The sequence below is a fragment of the Ceratotherium simum genome, chromosome 24 (genome assembly GCF_057802395.1).
Source record: "Ceratotherium simum simum isolate JZ-2026a chromosome 24, ASM5780239v1, whole genome shotgun sequence".
Taxonomy (NCBI): domain Eukaryota; kingdom Metazoa; phylum Chordata; class Mammalia; order Perissodactyla; family Rhinocerotidae; genus Ceratotherium; species Ceratotherium simum.
The window spans coordinates 46,240,418-46,263,042 of NC_141923.1; the positions used below are offsets into that span (position 1 = coordinate 46,240,418).

At 46.0% G+C, this 22,625-nt stretch overlaps 2 protein-coding genes across 10 annotated transcripts in view; one reads left to right on the top strand and one right to left on the bottom strand.

The window, feature by feature from the left end:
• The window catches only part of ATG14 (autophagy related 14), a 57,114-nt gene that overhangs the window by 34,026 nt on the left and 463 nt on the right, over nt 1-22,625 (top strand). Inside the window, exon 10 of one of the 3 annotated variants that reach the window (XM_087448487.1) lies at nt 18,561-18,757. The exons of 1 other annotated variant lie outside the window; for it this stretch is intronic. In XM_087448487.1, coding sequence (XP_087304613.1) covers nt 18,561-18,630 — 70 coding nt within the window. In that variant the 3' untranslated portion in view covers nt 18,631-18,757. Of the gene's footprint in view, nt 1-3,208; nt 6,210-18,560; nt 18,758-22,625 lie in introns of those variants that run through there. One more of the 3 variants, XM_004426180.3, reaches the window with a different exon arrangement.
• FBXO34 (F-box protein 34) overlaps nt 12,944-22,625 on the bottom strand; it is an 86,969-nt gene continuing 77,287 nt past the window's right edge. For all 7 annotated transcript variants that reach the window (XM_087448485.1, XM_087448479.1, XM_087448482.1 and 4 more), the window contains one exon: nt 12,944-16,150. In XM_087448485.1, the coding sequence (XP_087304611.1) occupies nt 14,002-16,140 (2,139 nt within the window). In that variant the 5' untranslated portion in view covers nt 16,141-16,150 and the 3' untranslated portion in view covers nt 12,944-14,001. The remainder of the gene's footprint in view (nt 16,151-22,625) is intronic.

Here is a 22,625-nt window from a genome sequence, read left to right on the forward strand (position 1 = left end):
TCCAGGTTCTGCATTCTAGGCTGGAGCACTGCCTAGCTGGGAGTGTCTCCTGGATGTCCCTTTAGAGCCCACAGTGGCCATCTCACAGGTGTTGTGACTTTGATCACCCATTCAGGATGCTCTCCTGATCTCCTCCACTGTGTAATTCCTATAGTTTTCCTTCCTTATAACTAACAAGCAGTCTGTGGAGACGCTGTGAGGCCGTGCAGTTACCCTTCTCATCAGAATTTCCCCCTGGATTTAGTGTCTGTTGATCATTCTTACCTGAGCCAGTCTTTACCATGATGGCACCTACATTAACACATCATTATCATCCAGAGTCTATGGTTTACACTAGGTTCACTCTTTATGTTCTACATTAGAGCAGATGATATTTTTCAAATAAGATATTTTGCAAAAGAGACTTAAAAAGCCAAAAAGATCATTTTGTTGCCTTGATCACTAATAACTCCCTGCAGCAGCATGGGAAAATGAGTACTCTGGCTTCAGGGTCTTGAATAAAAATATACCAGTTATTCATCTGAACTGAAAATTAGAGGAATTATTTTGTAATCTTGATTCCCCACAGACGTTAAGCGAAAAAGACTTAATTTGTTTTGCAGGTTAATTCAGTGTGATATGTGTGTGGCTGTCGGGGTATGCTGGGCAGATAATAGATCTCTAAGCTAGAAGTGATGGGAGAGAGGCATTGAGTGGAGAAATGTCCTCACCTGTGGGTTCTCAGAAATGTAGTTTACTCGTTGGAACTCAGATTGTTCCAACTGGCCACTTTGGGAATCATGCACTAGTTTATTTTTCATTTGAAGTACCTAATTGAGCAGGTACTCCATGCCAAGTGGACTCTGCCCTATGGGATTCCAAGCAGAGAACTGGAGTCTAGGTGGCTTCCAGCAGGTAGCTCGCTGCTTTGAGCAAGTGTTATTTCCCCTTGGGTATCTATCACTGCTGCCTCTCTCCTGGGAAAACCCTTAAAGAGGGGATCTGGGGACAATGACAGTCTCATGCTGAGAAAGACCCAAGGAGTAGATGAGGTGGCATCACAGAGGAACAGAACAGAAACAGGCTGGGCCTCTGAGCTAGCAGGAAGGAAGGAAGGAAGGAGAGCTGATCTGGGCCTGCAAGGGAGTCTGGGGGAATCAGGAGGCCTACCCTGGTGGTAGGTGCCGAGGCCTCTTGGACAGTAAAGCTCAACAGGACAGAATCAGAAAGCCTTGTGTTTAGGAAAGGAGGGAGCCCAGCTAAGGTACTTAAACTGTGAACACTTTTAGTAAGCAAACACCACGAGGAGAGAGGCAGCTATTGGGCAAGCTGAGGCGAGCGGGGCTGACTGGAGATGGGACTGGCTGGGAAGTGATGGTGGTACAGTGAGGACCTGGGCTGGGGGACATGCTGATGGAATGGGGACTTACTTGGTGAGCATGAGGGAGGAGGGGGCAGTTCCAGCTGGCTTCTGTTTGGGGCCTGGTTGACTGGCTCAGACATCTGAGAAGATGAGTCTGAGAGGTTAGCAACCCTCAGACAGCTCTGGCACGCAAGCGGATGTTTGGGAGTAGAGCTAGGAAGAGAGGGATCTGAAAAGGCTTTGGAGTAGATCTGTTGGCCGAGGAAACGATAAAGGGAAGGGAGAAAAGAAATGCACTGTAAGAGGAACTTCAAGGAAGCAGAAAAGGGGTACTCAGAGCTACGATGCTGGTTGCAGTGCTTATTGGTTTGTTGGAGAAATTTTCAGGGGAAGATAGAAAGACGGGAGCACTTCCCTCCCCGTTTTCTCCCTTCACATAAGGACTTCTGGGCAGGGTGGAGGCCTGGTAAACTTGAGAGGCCCTAGTCTGAGGGGCTCTTTGAAATGTGAATTGCTCACTGGAGGCCAAGGGGAAACCCTGTGGCACATCTTCCAATTTAATTAAGACTTGTAAATATCTAAAACCTGCCTGGAACAGAAATGTTAGCTAGTAACTACTGCTGTGTCCAGCTAGGAAGCAGGGGTGACTTGGGGGAATGAAGGCCACTTGACCCTGGAAGAAGCGAATCAGAAGGGGCAGGTCTGGTGAGGTGCACTGGAGGCCAGCGCTAGGCTTTATCATTATAAAGGCTAAAGGATTTTGGAGTATAGACTAAAATGGCAGGCTGTACAATTCTAGGATATTTCTCATTTCTATCTGTTATTTTTGCTAATCTGTCATTTTCCCCAAAGTAATTATCAGTGAAACTCTGAAATGAGCAGAGGCATTGTGTCCTTATCCTGGAGACAACAGCGGAGAGATACGGGCTGCCGAGGGACTTGGTCCCACCCTATAGCGGGCTGTGGGGACATCCCCTGGAGGGGCAGTAGGTGGGGTGATTGCCCACTTGAAGGAAATGCAGCCTGGCTGCCCTGAGGCGGGAGCTGATGGGCACTGGAAAGGGGGCAAGGGAAAAGCAGAAGGCCTGAGTGGGATTTGCTGACAGGGTTTCACAGCGGCACTGAGGAGCTGTCACAGGGGCTGAGGCCTGAGAAAGGTCATTAGATTTGGAGGTAAGGACCTCATTAGGGACCTTGGGAAATAAAAATAGTTTTTTCCTGAAATACAGTGCAGAAATATGCACTATTCCAGTTGAATGTGTTCTAAATAGTTATGTATCATTCTGTGTTATAAATGTGTCCCTAGAAAATTATGTGATGATATCTTAAAATGTGTGCAGGAGCCTGCTGTCAACACCAATCCAAGGAAGCTCTGCTAACATGCACACAACCGTATTGTTTAACCCTTTTGAGTCTTAAGAATTTCATAATTGAAGGCTTCCATAAGGCAGAGAACATCTGTACAGTTTTTTTGTGTACCATTCATTACTTGTTCCGCTGATAGGCCAGAGTGTACCTCACGTGACTGGAAAGCATTGCGACCACAGCTCTTTACAGTAGGACATCATACTTGGCACCAGCATGGATGGTCTCAGTGGATGGGCTTTTTTCCATCTGGGGTCTTCACAAATAAAGTAGATAGGATTGAAGACAAGTGTCGGATCGTGATTTTATTCATTAGTAGGTGTCAGTTATTTAGGTAAAGAAAAACACAGTTATAGACCAACAGTGGGCACAGTGCAGACTAGGGAACGGGTGCAGTGACGGCCCTGGGTCCCCCTGTCCCGTCAGATCTTATGTCACCTATTGTCGCGTGTTGTAAGAGTGGTGGTTGTCTTGAAGAGGCCCCTCGCTGTCTGCACACAGGTCAGGACCCTTTGAAGTGCGAGCAGACCTTGAGGAGTCCATGGAATTTGTGGATCCCGGAGCTGCTGGAGAATCAGATGAGAGTGGAGACGAGCGCATGAGTGACGAGGAGACCGACCTGGGCACGGACTGGGAGAACCTGCCGAGCCCCCGGTTTTGTGATATCCCTTCCCAGCCTGTGGAAGTCTCCCAGAGCCAGAGCACCCAGGTGTCACCGCCCGTCGCTAGCAGCAGTGCGGGCGGGATGATCTCCTCTGCCGCAGCCTCGGTGACCTCCTGGTTTAAAGCTTACACTGGACACCGTTAAAAAGCATGGACCGAAACATGCCAAATTTGCCGCAAGAAAGTTCTTCCACTAGGCTCCAGTACACTTGATGTGTTTAGTTAAGATAGTGCCTGGAACAAAAGAGGTTCAACTGTTTTTTTTTTTTTCAAGCAGGGAGACAAGCATTTCTATTTGTCAAATAGCCAGTGGTGGTGGCCGACATGCTTATGATAATTAATAGAATGGAAGGGTCAAAGGTCCTTCTACCTAGACTGGTGGTGGGGGAAGGACCTGTGCACGTGGCCAGTTCTGTTGAGGCAGAAATCCATTTGGGCTCCCCAGTCACAGGCCACAGGCCACACGGACGGGCTGAGGTGTCGGTCCTGGTGATGCTGGGACTGTTCCTAAACACTTTACATTTTAGAGGGTGAATCACGAGGAAATTGATGACTAGGGCTTGAAAGATAAAAACTGTAATATGAGTTTGTTTTTATGCCTTGGTTTTTTGTACAGAGAACCAGCAGGCAATTTGAAATACTTGATTTCTTTATAGTTTGGTCATGTTTGGTCTTTAGGTCAAGGATTTTGGTTTTGTTTGGAAGGGGTAGTGTTTTTCGCGGGGGGAGGGAAGGGTAGTTTAAAAATTACTTCACTTTGCTGCTCTGTCATAGCTCGTCAGACATTCCTGTTTTTCTTTCTCCCCACACACCAAAGAAACTAAGGTCTTTTTTTCCTTAGGACCCACATCCATGAACAGAAGAAATCCTGGCTGCAATAATGTTCTAGAGATTTTAAAACTGTGTTCTTCTGAGGGGAATTAAGTTCATTCTTACCTCGATTATTGAATTCCTACCATCCAAGCTGTGTGCATTTTGAAATTGAACTTATTTTCTATGAGTGAAAAATAAGTCGTTAAAGGTCATTCCCTTATGTAAACTAAATGCCTGCCTGGGCACAGGTTAAAGCCACTTAATTAAGTGGTCTTTGGTCATTCTTCTGGTGTCCAGTTTCTTTTCTAAGGGATTTAGTAAGTGGCAGGTTTTTCCCAGGAAAACCATCCTGCTTATTTGTTTCCTAGAGGTCATTGTAGCTCTAAGGACACTACCTTCGCTCAGAAATGCAGAGCAGGTGATCCCAGCTGATACTGCTCTTCTCTGTCCTAGGGAAAGCTCAGATGGAAAGAGTTATTCCTCACCAAGAGCTCATTTTCAGCTAATGTGTCTTGTCATTCTCTTACTGACAATCGTATAAGAAAACTGTAGAGAGGCATTATGTACAAATATGTAAGTAGTTTTTTATTTTTAATAACTGCAAAAAAAAAAAAATCCTATGTAACAACTACAAAAAGAAGCCCTATGAAGAGTTCCTGACAGGCATTATTACCGTATCTTGTTAGTGTGATTAGCGCGATCATGCCTCAGATACATCAGCTGGAAGTTGGCCCTGCCCCCGCCTCTCTTCTCATTGTGATGATTACAGTTGATACTTGGCCTCCAAATCCAAGCTGCTATATCTACAGCTTGTGCTGTTAGTATATTCACTGGCGGGTAGAGTTTTGGGTAGACTTGCAGAAGAAGGGTGTTTGTTCCTCTCCCGGAGTCCCATGTTCCCGACTACATGACTTTTCACCAGAGGGAAGGAAGTGGGCTTTCCCCGGTGGGCTCTCACATAGCTGGCGTCTGTTTCAAGTGCTCAGCTTCGTGACTGCTGGGCTCACACTGCACCCTCCGGGTCTGTAGTTCATAGGGAGTGGGGAGGGTGGACTCGAACAAATGCCGAATGAACTTAAAATCCCATGAGAGAAGAGTTGGCTAGGCACTTCAGCCCTCAAAAAGAACAGCTTAGTCTCAAGAATCAGAAGACTAGGATTTGGGGCTCGCTGCTGAAAGATGCACAATAGTCATGGTTTTTCTCAAGTAAGCCTCTTGTGAAACCATGATGTGAGATGAAGCTAAAAAATAGAATCCAGAGATCACAAACTCATATCTAGAGTAATTCAACAAAACTTAAAAGGATATGGAAAAGTTAGGGATTGATAGGGTATATTTTTTTGTTGTTAATATCAACTAGAGGCACTTTACTTAGGGTTAAATGATCAAACCCTTTAGTGTATTTGAACACCCAACATACTGGCTTACACTGCTGACATATTTTGGTTTTCATTATTTTGCACTGGATCCACCCTGTAAATATTCTTACATATGCATTTGAACCACTGTTTTTTTCTACTCTCTTTGCTGCTCATTAAAATCTTTCATGTAGGTGCCAGAACCATATATAAACAGCTTTTGTAAAAATTGAAACTGGTATTTTTTTTTAAACAAAAAGCCATAGAACTTGGTTATGTTTTCCATATTAAAGTGATTTGTTGAAACAAGGTAATACTAATAAAAATCCACAGGCACCAAATATGCTGTTAAAAGGATCTGTTAAAGATTTTTTTTATAATGGAATATAACTAAGAAAAGTTTTACACATCAGTGAGTTAAGGGGAAAACGGTATATCAGCAGTGGGTATAGCAGACAGGTTTCATTTCAGGATTCGAGTCTCAATAATTTGGGAACAAGCATTCAGTGGCATGCTGTTGAAAGAACCACAGTACCCTCGTGGTGTCATGTTGCAGGAATTTCCTACTGCTGTGCGACTTCCAAACCAGTTTGAGTCATACAAATGTTCTCTAAAGTCTTATCATATTATTGCAATAAATCTTTTAACAGTACTTTGCTAACACGTATGTCTTTTTCAAGCTCTGATTATTGATTTCTGCTGATACATTGAAGGTAGCGAGAATGAGATCTAACCCTATTTTATACAAATTATAGGACAATTTTTTTTAGAATTTTTTGCCAGGTAGGGAAAAAATGCCTGTTGGTACTTTTTTAAAATTATAGATCATGGTGGTATTAATGATAATGGTCCATCTTTAGTAAGCTGGGAAACTGGTTGCTCACCAGTTACATACTTTCTCTAAAGATGCATTTTTCTTCGGTAGCCATCACATGATGCTTGTGCCCTGTAGTGGCTTGGTGTCTTGCAGTAGCCCCCTGGGGAGGCAGGAATGGGGTCTCTAGGTTGCCCATATGGAACCTGCCCAGACTTTCTTCAGGACAAGAGAGAAAGAGAAATGTTAGCGGTTAGAGGGGATCTGTCAAGCTGAGAGGAGAACCAAGGAGTTTTGCAGAATCCCTCTTTTTTTTTTTTTTTTTTTTGGTAACTAGTCTCTCCCGGATGGATAATCAGTACCTTTCAGGTTAGATTATTATGGAGAGGGGCTACTTGCGGGTGGACAGGGGATACCAAGAGTGACTACTGTGGAACAGCCAGGCCAACTTGGAGAAATACAGAGAAACCGTTGCCAGGTCATCCTCCTCCTCTACGTGCAGTGGAAGACCGGCCAGCAGCAGGAGGAAACAGGCAAGGAAATGGAAGGGTCCTGAATAGGGCGTGTGCTTCCGTGTTGGTGTTTTCCAGTCTCTTCGGGCAACAGTTAAAAACAGGATCCCATCCAGTGTACACATGGAGATCCCCAGCCCTGGAGTTACATCATGGTTGACGCAGGACGCAGGTTGAAGCAGATGGGAAGAACCGGGGATAAATTTGTCCCTCGTGGTTGGGGAGGTCACTTTAAAGTGGCATCAACAAAATGTGCCAGGAAATTAGAAACTGGGCTCTTAGGCAAGTCATCTGAACCTCCGCTATGAAACGCTCAGAGAAAGCCGCCGCCAGCACCTGTCCTAAGGACTGGGGAGAAAATCCCCTGGAAAGAGGGAGGGGTCACCATCGGCTTCGAGTGCCATACATGAAGAGGAGTTTGTTTTTTTTTAAGCAGAAGCCAGCAGTGAGCCAGTCTTTTCTGGACGAGAAGGGATGGTACAACATCAAGCAGCACATCAGTGGCTTCTGTGCTGTGCTTTTTGTAGGAAGGAGTGAGAGAGAGTCTGGTGGGGAAATGCTGACAGAGAGTTTGAATGGTCCCCTTTGAAAAGTGAGAAATAGGCAGGAGGGATTTGACAGCACTAGGTCAGTGGGGAAAAATGGTCTGGAGCCAGGTGAGGGATAGCAGCTCAAAGCCATGAAGGGTCCTGCGGCTGAGGCATTGATAATCCATATCAGATTGTTTGTTACCTCCTCCTCGGGATGTGGCTTTTTAGCATTTCCTGTATGTCTCCAGAAGACACCTGGATTTTGAAGAAAGGGTTTTCCTGCCCTTCCCAGGAGCAGTTTCTTCCCCTAAATTTAAAAACATTATCTGGAAGACTTTCTAGAGCATAAGCAAGTATGTGGCTCTCGATTTGGGTAAGACAGTGCCGCGTGGTTTGGAAGTAGGAGATGGAAGACACACCTCCCAATCCAAGGCTGGTTAATGAAGGACAGACAGAAGCAGAGCATATCTTGTGTGTCAGCAGTTTAATACACTTGGCCCATGGTATCCACAGGGGATTGGTTCCAGGACCCCCCACAGATACCAAACTCCATGGGTGCTCAAGTCCCTTATATAAAATGGCATAGTACAATGAAGACAGTCGGCCCTCCGTATCTGAGGGTTTCACATCTGTGGATTCAATTCAGTTTCTCCATATCTGCGAAATTTCCATCTGGGTGGTTGAATGTGCAGATGTGAAACCCGTGGATATGGAAGGCCAACTGTAGGTGCCTTCCAAGTAGGAGGGAGCATATCTAGCATCCACCCTCAGAGGGAAGTACATCTGTTTTCTGGTTCAGAGACATTGATACTGGCTTAAGTTGGCAGTTCTGCTTACCCCCTTGAGGGCCTTTAAGAAAAGGCCTGCTAAGAGCTGGAGAGCTCCTACAGAGGTCTCGGAGAACACTATGCCCAAGACCTTTTAGCTCCTAAATTTCTCCAGAGCCTTGGTACTCATGATGTGATCCTTGGACCTGCAGCACCGGCATCACTTGGCAGCCTGTTAGAAATGCAGGATCTTGGGCGCCACCTCAGACCCACTGAATCAGAATCTTCATTTCAATAAATCATATGTACATTACTATTTAAGCAGCACTGATCTAGAGCAGTGCTGTCCAATGGAAATAATGTAACCCACACGTGTGATTTTAGAGTTTCTGGTAGTCTCATTAAAAAAGGTAACATTTATGTATTTTAACTCAGGATATCCAAAAATATTATTTCAACATGTAATGAATATGAAAAAAATTAAGATATGGGGGGTGTTGCAGGAGGCTTCTATTTGTATTCTTGCCCTGGGCCACAAAAATGTTAGGGAGGGCTCGCCCCTATATCTGCACCCTTATAATAAACCCTCCTAGAATTCACTCATTGTGGGTGTGCCAGCAGTTTCTTGTTGAGACCCTGTGCAATACAGAGCCTCTGTAGAGCACAGACTGGAAACAAGTTGAGGGGCCTGAAGCCAAGACTACCGGCCATGGAGAATGGAAAAGTCATGGGAGCTGGTCCCAGCTTGGGTGCTGGGGCAGCCAGGTCACCATCTCTGCTGAGAAGGAGAGTCAGTCAGGGCTGGAGTGGAAGGAGAATTGTTCATGGCAGGCCACGCACCCTGCAGCAGAATCACGCCCAGCTGCCCACGCAGACAAGGCCTGGTGAGGACGGGCAGCCGAGAAGCCAGTGGCTCAGGCCCAGAATAGAGAAGGCTGGGTGGTCCAGGCCTGGCTTCGTCCCTCCCCCCGCCGGACTGCAAACACTCAGTTATGCAAATGGGACATCGAACCTCATAATGGATATGAGAACTAAACAAATACAACCTTGTTCTGCATTTTACTGATTGTTTGGCAACGAATTGATTTTGAATTTGCTTTTTGAAGAACTGCATCAACCTCTTTAAACTACTTAATAGACATCTGAAAATACCAGTTTGTAAAGCAACTGTTTGCTTCTCTGTTGGAGGGGGTACAGAAAGGAGAGAAATAATATAAATAGCACAGGTGATTCTGCCCTAATTTACTGGGAGATAGGATCTGCTAGTCCTGAAGTCTGTTTCTGCACCCTGCTCATCACTCAGCAAGAGCACCTCCTCTGACAGGACCTACACACTCACCCACTGTACATGGTGTAGAGCATCCTCTACTGGGTGATGGACACAGGATTTCCAAGAGTGATTTCAACTGAATGCCATTTCCCCCCCTAAATGCTAAACTTAGAACCTAATCCCTGCTGTTTTATCATTCCAAAGAGAAAAGCCAAACGTTTAGTAGAATCTTCTAATTTTTAACTTTTATAGCCCACCTTATTCCCAAAAGAATTGAGACAAAGTGTCCCCAGACTAATTTGTTCTGAGGCCTCTTCTCTGCTAAGTAAAGAATAGATGAGCGGCCTTTGGCCTGGGGGGAAGGAGAGTTGTTTGCTTTCCAAATAGATTCACATCACAGCTCTCCAGGGTTGTTTCAGTGTAAAGTTGCCATCTCTCTGCTCCTACCACCCGCCCCCCCTTCCAGCGACCAGCTCTAGTGGCTCTGCTCCTCTGCAATAACACTAAGGTCAAACCAACGACCTAGAATAAGGGTGCTGCCTAACTGTGGTCTTGCTAAACCCAGTTAGGTATAAATACACTGGCAGTCACCCAAGGGTGGATCACCACAGTAATGTTGTTCTTCCCATGAGGTTGTGCAAACACCAGCTATGGCCACAAGCTTAGGAATGGCGTGCATGTCACTAGATGGGGTTGCACGTTTCCCACACAGGTACTTGCACCAGCTCACAGAGACTGCACCACTAGCTTGTTTGAAGCCAAAAGAAAAGCAGGAATAGAAGCTGAGATTGCCCGAGAGCCAGGCGCTGTGTCCGGGAGAGAATGCATTTAAACACAGCATGGTACCTGAAAGACAGTAGGAGCTACATAACATCAGCTCCCATAGGTGCAGTCTGCGGTATACAGTAGGCAGGGTCTTGGTGCAGGCTGGCTTTATTCTGTTTTTGAGGCAAGCTGTGGGATGAAGGAGAGGACAGCTAGCCAGTCTGTTGAGTGAAGAAGGAATGAAGGCAATTGAAGCTGTGGAAAACGCCTTGGAATACCCACATAATAAAAAATAAAAACTGGTCCAAGCTAGTCCAAAAAGTTTGGCAAGGAGGCCCTCACGAGTCCAAGTTAGAAGGCGTGGTTGGACAGAGCCCAGGAAGGGAACTCCTCGATCATGCGAAATGAAACCATCACCCCACAGCCTCCTGCAGACAGAAAGCCCGAAGCAGCCTGCTCCAGGGGAACCACTGACAACAGAGCCCAGGTCACACCAGATGCACAACTGACAGCTACCCAGCACAACTCACAGGGCTGCTATGGGCGCATCCCTAGCCACGAGTGCTCCCATGGAACCAGCTGTGGCCAGAGGAAAACAAACATCATCCTTGATCCCTTTATCCCCCCTTCAGTTTTCTCGTACTAGATGGAAAATTACAGTTTAAGCCAGAGCAGTCACAACCTGCCAACACCCCTCACATTAAGATGGTCACTAGAGAGGAAAAGAAACATTTTATGGAGTGTGGACTGGGTGAGGCCCTGGGGGGGGGGGGAGAATGGCGTGACCAGCTGCCCTCTGAGCCCAGGACGCTGCGGGGAGCGAGATCCACATACAAGAGGAGGCGCTTGGCGGAGGCAAGCACAGGGTGCTGAAGGGTGCCCAGCCGAACAAGGTGGCTGTCAACATTGACAGCACAGAGCTGTCCAAGTGCTAAGCAGGGTGTGTGGTCAATTTCGAACAATCCTTTCACCATGGCCATTTTAACGCCATTTTGACAAGACCTGAAAATAATTTTTAGCTGTTTTCCCATTTCCATTTCGTCCCTGCCTTGGTTATCTGGTCTCATCCAGTGGGCAGGGGACAAAACCAAACTGCCCCAGAGGCAGGGGGGAGGTGCGCTCTGACTCTTGCAGATTTCTCTGGTGCTGGTTTTTTTCTTTCAAATGGCGAAGTGAGGGGTGGGAGAGAAAAACTGGGCCAGGCGTATTAGAGCCTCTGAGCAAAAGCTGAAGGGGGAAGTTTTCTCTATTTGTGTCCCCACAGGGCGGGGCGGGGGTGGGGAGGTGGCTAGGGTTCTGGTGCCCACATGGTCATTTCCTTTCCTACACGTCTAAGAGTCTAGGACTCGACAGCAGTGCAGGAAGGCAGGTGGTGCTGCTCTGTTGCAGCCAATAGAAGGGGCCGGCTTCCCCAGCTTGGCACTAGGGGGCTCTGAAGCACGGCGTCTTTCTCCTCAGGGGAGAGCGCCACTCGTCTAGAAAGGAAGACCAGGGAGAGAGGTGCCCTCTGAGGCCACCTGCTAAAATCCTCTACCATTCACATGGACAGCACTGGGAGCTGGGTCCTGCCACATAGTTCAGGAGGGGTCATCACTGATTTCTGAGGACCCCAAGAACTGCACGCCAAGATGGAGTGGGGGCATTCCTACTGTACCCTCTGCTCTTGGTCACTTCAGCCCCTCACAGAGTCACAGCTTTGCGTCCCACGTGAAAACCAGATCCGGAATGGCTGAAGGGAAAACCAACCAAGGGAGTCGTTTGTTTATCCTGTGTGTCGACCCTGGGCAAACGCAGGACTGCCAGCCAGTCACCGTGACAGCTAACGTTTTCTGGGCACTTGCCCCACGACAAGCTGTCCTCCCAGGCCTGCATGTGCTTATCTCCTTGAATCCTACATCCGGAATCACAAGAGCCCCATCAGGAAGGCACGCTGAGCCTGCCCCAGGGAGGAGGACGGGCACCGTCAGCTTCAGCCCGGGCTCCGCTGCACCCCAGCGGGGCCGAGGCACGAGGAAGGACACTGAGACCTTGAAGGAAAAGCAAGCTGTTCTCGGCCTCTCGGTTCTGTGTCCCAGACCATGAATGAGCCTGCGGGCGCCAGCCAGTCTGCACGTCAGAGGTACCGTCATGTGCCTGACGGGGGCAGACTTGCTCAGCACTGAGACACTTTCCAGCGTTAGTACGGCCTTTTCAGGGAGGAGCAGCTCCTGCCTAAGGATAAGGGCAGAAGCAGCCGAGGGGTATTCCAGTCTGGAAGCCGCTCCGTGGCCACCCCACCACCACAGCCACGGAGAACTTGGTCCACCCGGCTCGCCTTGCCCCACTCTGCTTAGCAGAACAGGCCAAACATAGTTTTCAGGCCCTCACAGCAGCTTTCTGGTGCCCAGTACCTTCCAACCCCGCCAACATTACATGACCACAGGCCTGAATGTATCCTCAATGACTTCTGATCGATTAACTAATTATGCCTGGACAAGTTGTAAGAATATCCTAGATAATACACCTCATCCAACAGGAAATACAGTGGGTGTCAGGCAGACAACAAGTTCAAAATAAGTGTTAAAGGGTTGCAAAAAATGTAAGCTCACAATGTTAAATGAAGATGGTGTCATTTTGGTAGCAAAAAAAATTTTCTCCCTCACCCCCTAACAATTCAAAAAATTTTTAACTCTTTGACTCAGTTCACAACATCCTTCTTCAATATTACCTCAAAAAAGGAGGAAAAAAAATTTGCAAAACTCAGGTCCCATTTAATATGCATGTTTTTATTGAGGTTTAAAAAAATTTGTAACCAGACAAAGAATAAAATAGAGAAGAATGTTATAATCTGACTATATAATATTCTCTCATTCTTGGTGGATCACTAAAATATAACAAAGGATTGTTCTCTATGCTAATTCTAAGGTTGTCCAGTTAAAACATTTGGTATCTTTTCAACACATTAACTTCTTAACTATATTTAGAGTTTCTTCTCAGAAACATTCATATATTATACAGGAAACATTCATAGTTTATTTGGAAAACATTCATATTTTATACAGGATGTACAAATTTGAGACAAGACAATAAAAAAACACACAACTATAGCCGCAACACTATCCTAGCTGCGTTGTGGTGATTTTGTTTAGTCAGCCGTCCACTATATACAACTGGATTTTAATAGTGTCATTTACAGAGGGGCCAAAAGCACTCATCTCAGGTAAAGGCGCTCGGGTTCACTGTGCACTTTCATCGCCCTATGAAAACACAACCATTATATACACTGTAAACACCACAGGGCAAGAAATCACCTCCAACCACAAACATCAGTCTCACAGATCAGCATACGAGGTCTAGGGTAAGGTGCCTGACTTTTCCTTTGTAAGCAGACTTTTCATCCAAAAGGGCTGCTCTTCTTTTCACAGGGCACTGTGGTGCCAGTGCTCTGAAACATTTTTGGAACCCCTTTTGGGGGACTGCCTGCATAGTCTTTTATGAACTCTTGTGGATGTCCTTATGGGGGCAAGTCTTTGTCCTTTGAGGATGGATTTGATTTGGGAAAACAGACTTAGTTATTCACAGCCCAGTGACTCAAACTGTGGGATTCCACCCTGGATCAAATGTGAGGCGCCACTATAGATAACGAGACCAATTTTCTTGTACAGCTTGTAAATTAAGAGTTTAAAAAAATGCCTCAGCAATGGCAGTCCTGAGGGAGTAGGTGCAGATTCTCCTAGAGAGGCAACATTCACTTGAATGGGATCTCCGGGTGGTGGTTTAGCAGTTTTAAAACTCAGTCCTTTTGGCGCCTCTCACAGAGACTTTAGTACTCCTCTTCGGTTTCAGTCCCTTTGGCTTTCTTGTGGATTGCCCGATTGAAGCTGTGGCAAGCAGGGACCCAGTGATTGTCGTGAAGCCCCAGCTTACAGCCAGGGAAGCCCTTCTGAGAGCGGTGGCAGCACATCCAGTACCCTGGCCCATAGGGCAATGCCTGGCAATAGGGCTTGGGGTGCCACCGGCACAGGGACACATCCCCTTTCACATATTTTTTCTTGCACTGCTTGCAAGGATCCTCTCTGTAGCGTGGATCTCGAACCCAGCGAGAATCTGCTGGCCTGATGTTGTAGTATTCAATGATGAACTTGAAATAGCAGCAGGTACATTTAAGAGCCACTAAACTCTTGGTGGGAAGTAACCTGAAGATTTTCACCATAATGTGGTGGGGCAGAAAGGCCATGTACTGCTGAGGCTCCAGAAGCTGCTGGATTTTAAACCTGGTCTCTAGAAAGTCATGAGATACCTGCTTCTTCCAACTGGATGCCTCGAGCACTGTTAATGTACTTTGCACTGGAGAGGCTAGCGGGAGAAATGACTCAGCTGAAACCCTCTTCTCCTCAGATGCACTGCCACCCTCAGCAGCATCTTCAAGCTGGCTGGCCTCGGGGGACTCGCTTGTGCCTTCATTCAGCTGTGAACAGTCCAACTGGTGCTGCCCGGGCGGCAAGAAGAACAACATCCCTGGAATTGGGTCTTCACAGGACTTTAAAGGAGAAGGCTGGTCTTTTTCTACCTTGGACACAGTGATACTAATGCACAAAGATTCTTTTCTTCTCTGGTCAAGACTCTGGCTAGAAGGCGGCACAAGCGCTCTACTCATACAATCAGTGGCATCTGCGGGCAATTCAATGGCTTGAGGACAGGTGTGAGGGAAAGGTGACCGAGCAAGCTCCTCTGTCATTTCCACATCAAATCTATTGCTGCTTTTCATGGCGGTTTGCTGATCTGGCTCTAAATCTGCACTGCCCGTGTGGAAAGGCACCCCTGCTGGCAGTGAGGGACAGCCCCGAGGAGCCCTGGCCCAGGCCCGGTCCCCTTTAGGAGAACCATGGTCAGCTCCTGCGGCGCCACAATCGACAGACACAGACACCACAAGATTCACCTGAGTGCCAGCTGCCTCCACAGCACCTTTGTGTGTTTTGCTTTCATTAGCCTGAGTGCCATTTGCAAGCAACACACGGCCCACGTTGCGCCGGAAGCTGTTATTCCTGGAGAGGGTTCCAGGCTCACGCTGGCTCTGCCGCTTCAGGCACTCAGACTCCAGCCTGGCTACCATGTCGAGGACACGAACTGGCTCACTCTGTGGTTCACCAACCTCAGGATTTCCCCTTTCCCTGGGTTCCCCACATTCTCCTGGGGCAGAGAAGGGCTCCGTGGCTGGGGGCACACCTCTGGATTGCCCAGAAAACCTCCCCACAGCAGACGAGCTAGTGCAGGTTTTCGAACAACTGGCTAGCAGAGCACTGGCTCTTTGCTCGAGGAAGGCAACCATCTGTATGACAGACAGAGGCCTCCCAGCAGAGAAGCCGTCCACACTGTCACTCACATAATGCACAGAACAGTGCTCGATGCCGCATGCAAAAGGCTCAGGCTGGCAGCACCTGCTGCTGCTGACTTCCCTCATCCTTTCTAAGTGTATCTTGGCTTTTTTAAGATCCCCTGATTTCTTCCTTCTTTTAGTAGCTCTCCCATCAATATCCCAGGAGCTCTTTATTTTCATAGATCCTATCCTATTGCTACACTGGTGGGCTGCAAAGAATGCAATTTTCTCCTTGGTATTTCCCGGTTTCACAACAGCCCCGATATCAAGTGGCCCTTCCCCCTCTTCGGCCTGGTGGATCGTTGCAGATGGTGCATTCTTCTTGGTTTTAACATTCAAGCTGCTCTCTACAGGACTCTTCCCACTCATACTGCACAGAACATTTGGAGCAAGGATCCCAGAAGGCTTTCGAGATGATGCTTTCCCAAGAGAGGTTGAAGGAAAGACACTAGGTTTCATGCAGCCAGCTTTGCATGTTTCATCAGTTATAGCCTCCTGGGGGCTCAGAGGAGTTCTCAGAGTTTCCTTGCTGATTTCCAGAGGTCGTGCTTTCTTCTGGAGTTTCCAGTATGGCTTTAGGTGCATAACAGAGGCTCTACAGGAAAGAAATACACATTCGATTAAGATACTGATTTTGTTTTTAAAGATTTTATTTATTTTATTTTTTGCCCCCAAAGCCCCAGTAGATAGTTGTATGTCATAGCTGCACACCCTTCTAGTTGCTGTATGTGGGACTCGGCCCCAGGATGGACAGAGAAGTGGTGCCTCAATGCGCACCCGGGATCCGAACCCGGGCTGCCAGCATCGCAGCGCGCGCACTTAACCACCAAGCCACAGGGCCAGCCCTGATTTTGTTTTTAGAAAAGCTTTTTTTAAACTTACACTCAGATGGTTCTAGCAAGTAACAGAAACATTTTCTATCAGTTCACTAAATCTGCACCAACTCTCATTTCAGCTGGTTTTAATGTACAGATCAAGAATAACAAAAGCAAAATAACTACTTTCATTGGGTAGTTGAATAGGCCAGAAAATAAACTGGTGAATTTCAGACTAAGTGAATTTCAGAAACTGACATTAGTTAACATTCTATGTATAAAATTAGTCCTTTAAATGTAAAGAAATTTGAACTTACTGAAAACATCCCAGTAAGTACAAGGCACATTACAGAAGAAAGTATAAAAGGAACCCACCCAGAATCCCTAGTAGATTAACATTACTTCTTTCTAAGTCATCACGACTAGCATTTTATCGATGGCACAACAGTCTATCAAACTTGTCATGATGCTTTCTAAGCCCCCCATGCTGTTGACTATTTAGAGGTTTATAATTTCTCACTTGTTTGCATATGTACTTTGCCTATCGATTAGTCTTGATTTTCTAAACAATCTATTTGTATAAGCTCTTAACTGTCAAATTTTCTGCAAATATCTTAAGTCAAATACAGAACCTATAATCTTTATTAATTGTAAAAACCATTTTGAACTAGTTCAGTAAAATAGTGCCTTGCTTTGTTCCCTGGCCAGGGATGGAGATGGGAGACATTTTAGAAATTGACAGACGATTATGCAGAGATCTGTGTTCTAGTCCTTGCCACATCACTGATTAACTACACAGAGTGATTCTACCTTGGACAAGTCACATCCTCTCCGGGTCTGAGTTGAAGTGTTAACTGAGGAGTTGGAATACTAGATTATCTAATGATCTCGTCGATTTATACATCAAAATAGCCCACTGCTACACAGAACACTCTGGATTGAGGAAAAAGTGTTTTGTAGGGATGCCTGGTCTCCTACAAAATAAACCTAGAAACCAAAATACACATCTGCAGTCACAGGCTGATGGGAGTGAAGTGCGAGCCCACAGGTCTAAGCACCCAGAGCTGACCTACTCATCGCTCCCGGGACACCCGTTAAAGACACACGGGTAACACTTACTGAGGGCCTGCAATATGGCAGCCTCTATGGCAACTGCTTTCAACATCAGTTTTAATCGTCAAGAATGAAAGTGATCATCTAGAACAAGTTCACCTTTCATTTCAGTTTTTAATCCCTTAATTCCTAGAGTCCAGTCTCAAGCCAGAAGAAATATGGATTATGAATATCTTCTAGCTAGGCAAAGAGAAATCTTGCAGTTAAGGTACACAAAGTATCTTTTTTTTTTGCAGGGCAAGATTTACCCCAAGCTAATATCTGTTGCCAATCTTCCTCTTTTTTCCCTCCCCCCACCCTCCACAGCCCCAGTACATAGTTGTAAGCACAGCACGGCCACCAACAGTGTGGTTCCACGCCCAGTAGCAGAATGTGGGCTGCCAAAGTGGAGCACCCCGAACTTTAACTGCTAGGCCATCATGGCTGGCTCAAGGCACACAAAGTATCTTTTAAAGATTTTATTTATTTATTTTTCCCCCAAAGCCCCAGTAGATAGCTGTGTGTCATAGCTGCACATCCTATTCTAGTTGCTGCCTGTGGGACGCGGCCTCAGCATGGCCGGAGAAGCAGCGCGTCGGTGCGAGCCCGGGATCCGAACCCAGGTCGCCAGCAGTGGAGCGCACTCACTTAACCACCAAGCCACGGGGCCGGCCCCCAAAGTATCTTTTAAAAGATATCCCTGGGGCCGGCCCTGTGGTGCAGCAGTTAAGTTCGCGTGCTCCGCTGCTGGCGGCCCGGGGTTCGCATCCTGAGCACACACCGACGCACTGCTTCTCCGGCCATGCTGAGGCAGCGTCCCACATAAAGTGGAGGAAGATGGGCATGCATGTTAGCTCAGGGCCAGTCTTCCTCAGCAAAAAAAAAAAAAAAAAAAAAGAGGAAGACTGGCATGGATGTTAACTCAGGGCTGATCTTCCTCACAAAAAATAAATAAATAAATAAAAGATATCCCTGAAATAGATCAGATTGATTTGTTTCTGATCTTTAGCAATTTATATCTTAAATCTGTAGAGATCTTCCCCTTTTCTGTATTGTAGCATTTTCAATAGCTTTCTAACATTATATTCTGTATTTTAGCCTTACAAAAAGAGCCACCCAGAATTCTTCAAGAACAAGAGGAAGATACAAGAATACAATAGAGAAATGAATGAAAGAGGCACATCTAGTGCCGTCTCTCTGTCAACGATTTTCTGGTTTTTCATATCCCTTCAACCCCTAAGTGAAATGGAAAACATGGAGGTTGTTGAAAAATCCAATAAATTCTCACACAATGATCTCATTGTAGAGTGTCTGTGAATAAACTTAAATTTCAGAAACGTGTGCCATTCTGCACTGCACAATATGTTCTCTTTGCCTTCCTCCCACACACATTATTTTAGGTGCTATTATTGACAGACTGGACATTAGGAAGAAACTAATGTAATTACAGAAGGCTTTCGTTTGCATTTATTAACCTGTAAAGTCGGCTCAACTGACACTACTAACAGACAAGGTTTGAGCAGGATTAAAACAGAAGATGATCCCAGGGAAGAGAAGTGAGAGAAGGTACAACAGGGAAGGAGAAAAGCCAACAAGGTCATTCGATGCAATCTGGGTGACTGCTGGAGTGTGGGGGACTATCTGTGGGACCCCTGAAGGAAGCAGAGCATTTAGGCATGGACTCGAGTCCCCCACTGGTTGAAGGATCCCTCGGATATTAACCTCTCCCCTTCCTTTGCTGGGCTTGAAAGCCGAGGCAGAAAATAGGAAAGTGCTGGCAAAACTTAGAGTGAAAAATTGCAAAAATCTGAGTTTTGGCTGAAATGAGTGATGGACCCTGAGGATATGATGCAGGGCACTAGGGGCATCTGCTACAAAAATCCATAAAATAGAAATGTTACATTTCTAAAAGATTATACCACATGGTGGCACTTTTCCCACCCCCGCCTCACCCCCTCAAACACAGGCCCTGCAGAAAGCTCCAGCCAGGTTTCCATGGTTGCCAATCTCTTCATCACAACTGTAATTTTAAAAGTTCACCATAATCAAGTCCTGCTTTCTTGCAGTTGGATAAAATGCAGGGTTATAGCACATACCTACACGAGTGTTCCTTAGATGCTCAGAAATGTCCTGGTAAAAAATTAAGATCCCTGGGCCCACTGAACCAGAATTTCTGGGACTGGAACAAGAACGTTTTTAACCTTACGTGTAATTTGGAAGGAACTTTCAAGGTCATGTGTTAGATCTGATGCAAAAGTGTCAGTGGGTTCTGGATTTGGGCTGGGCTGCTGGGCTAGCAATAGGGTAAGGCGGAACTGCCTGACTAAAGCCAAGCCGACAGTCAATACCGAAGCACCTGTTTTAACAGTTGGATCAAGAGAGACCCACTTTCTTACTTGTCATTCTCTTTAGAGCACAAAAAAGTCAATGGCCTTTTTATTGCCAAAGTTCCTCTTCAACTCCTCAGTTTCTTTGACACTGCTTTCCCAGCTCTCTTCTTCCCAGCCCTTAAGCATCAGTTTTCCACAGAGTTCTTTCTTCTTCTAGATCATTATTACTCTTAAGCTATATATCTAAGTGATCTCTTGTAGTTGTAACGACCACAGACTGATGACTCTCCAGGGGCGTGCTCTCCCAAACTTCATATCCTACTGCCTGCCTAGTAGACATACTCACCTGGATGTCAAAAAGAATCTCAAACATCAACATGACTAGTTAATGATAGCATCAAGTACCTAGTCAACCAAGCCAGAAAGCTCAGTCACTTAGATTCCTCCTCCCTGACCCCCACCCTATCCAATCACCAAATCACTAAAATGTTCCCTCTTCTTCATCCCTGGCACAACTGCCCTGGTTTAAGCAGCCATCTTGTCTCTGCTACACTGTTTTTATCTATAGGGAAGCCTAATCTCTTATCAGTGCAATGCAAGGCCATGGGGCCCACCCCAGCCAACCTATCAGCTTCATTCCTGCTTTGTTTGCCCCACCACTCTTCACATTTTGGAAGCTTGTTCACAGAACCACTACCACAGGACCAGGTAGATGAACGCCAATCACATCACTTAAGATACAAATTTTAAGGCAGCAGGAACCATAAGACTAACAGAACAGCTTCAAATTTTTTTCATACTAACCGCCACCCATTTCCTTCCACCCATTTATTATCAGAAATCTACTGAACACTCTGGGCTGGATATTACTGGTGCAATTAGGAATAAGACAGAAAAGTGAATTGGCAATTACAATAGAACGTGATATGTGTTCTAAGGATAGTACAGGTGCTGGGGATGGCCGGGGGGCAGAGAAGGAAAGAGTGTGTGAAGGGAGGAGAGGGGACCACCAGCACCAAGCTCAGTCTTGAGGGTGTAGAAACAGGTCAGAGAAGCCCTGATTTTCTAAGCTAAGCCCTGAAGGAAGATAAAGTCCTAAGAGGTTCAAAAGTAGATGAGGCCTTTGGGAACTGAGGTAGGTGAGAAATAATCAGAGTCCAAGCTCAGGCGGTATGAGTGAAGAGGTGACAAGTAAACGGATTAGTAAAGAAGAGCAGGCAGGATTTTAACTACTAATTATCAATGGAGGCTGAGGAAGAGGGGTCACAGGTGGGTCCTCATCTTCCGGCTTCAGTAACTGGATGAAGAGAGGTACCTTTCAGTGAGAGGGTGACAGAGGCGGCTGAGCAGAATTGGAGCAGGGGACGAAGAGGTAAGTTCAGTTTTAAGAAATGTCTGCAAGACAGAGATATCTAGGAGGCTACGTGACATAGGTCTGATCAAGACAAATAGGAGGAAAGGAACAACACAGTTGTCATAGAAATTCAACGAGGCAAGTGTTTTCCGGATAGAGATTACAGGTGTCTTTTTCCAAAATTTTCATGATGAACATATATTACATATATTGCTGTTATAATAAAAAATGTACATAAAAAGGAGCAGTCGCTTTAAGACCCTATAGCAAGGTCAAATCAAGAACTGTGTCCAGTTAGCAGTGGAGACCCTGGTAAGGCTGCTGTGAGGCACGAAGTGGGTGAGGAAGGCAGAGCCAGAAGTTCAGGGTGAAGCAGTGACTAAAGGTGAGAAAGTGACTGACGGGGAAGAAGATCTTTGTATATACCTGTCACCTTACATCCTTTCCAGGAATCAGGTGAGATATAACAGTGAATTGATAAAAACTTGAACAACTTTCCTCCAATAAAGGCCAAAATCTTGCTTTTGAATAATTCCAATATCCCTTTTAGACTGTACCTTCTGATTTCAGCTCAAAAAAGCTGGACAAACTCCCACCTAAACATAGTGCACAATCCCAAAATGATGCCGTGGAAGAGAATTTAACTTTGCTTAGGAAAAAAAGTGCTTGGATAAACGCCAAGGTCTGGACAGCCACGCTATCTCCAGCTCCATCAGCCATCCAACGGCAATATGGGGTTAGAACAGGGGAAAGGACGAGATTTCTCCTAGTGCTAATAGGAAGCCTCACATCAAAGGCAGACGCCTGTTTTCTAACTTGTCACTCTTAAGTCTATGGCCTTGACTCTCAAAACAGGTTAGAAGACAAGACACTTCCTGTTTCTTTCCGCTTCATTAAAGGTACAGGAATGCTAATTCCAAAAAGGAGTCATCATTTATTAGCATAATAAGAGCTACTCTTTATTTACAAAAGGTCAGAGGAATAAAAATAGAATAGTCCCTGAAAGACCCCTCCCATGATACCTTTAGAGGGGAAAAAAGTATAAAGTAAATAAATTCAGTTTCTTTAAAAATGTAAAAGCTTCCAGAGAACATCTTTTTTTTTTTTTTTGTGAGGAAGACCATCCCTGAGCTAACATCCATTGCCAATCCTCCTCCTTTTTTCCCCTTTTTCTTCCCAAAGCCCCAGTAGATAGTTGTATGTCATAGTTGCACATCCTTCTAGTTGCTGTATGTGGGACGCGGCCTCAGCATGGCCGGAGAAGCAGTGCGTCGGTGCGCGCCCGGGATCCGAACCCGGGCCGCCAGCAGCGGAGCGCACGCACTCAACCGCTAAGCCCCGGGGCCGGCCCCCAGAGAACATCTTTTGACCACCTTCTTCACTGGACCATTACAGAAACTGCAGCAAAGTACTGCATGTATACATAATGACATCTTTGTTTTTTGCAAATGAGGTAACAGAGCTACAATGACTTTTGAA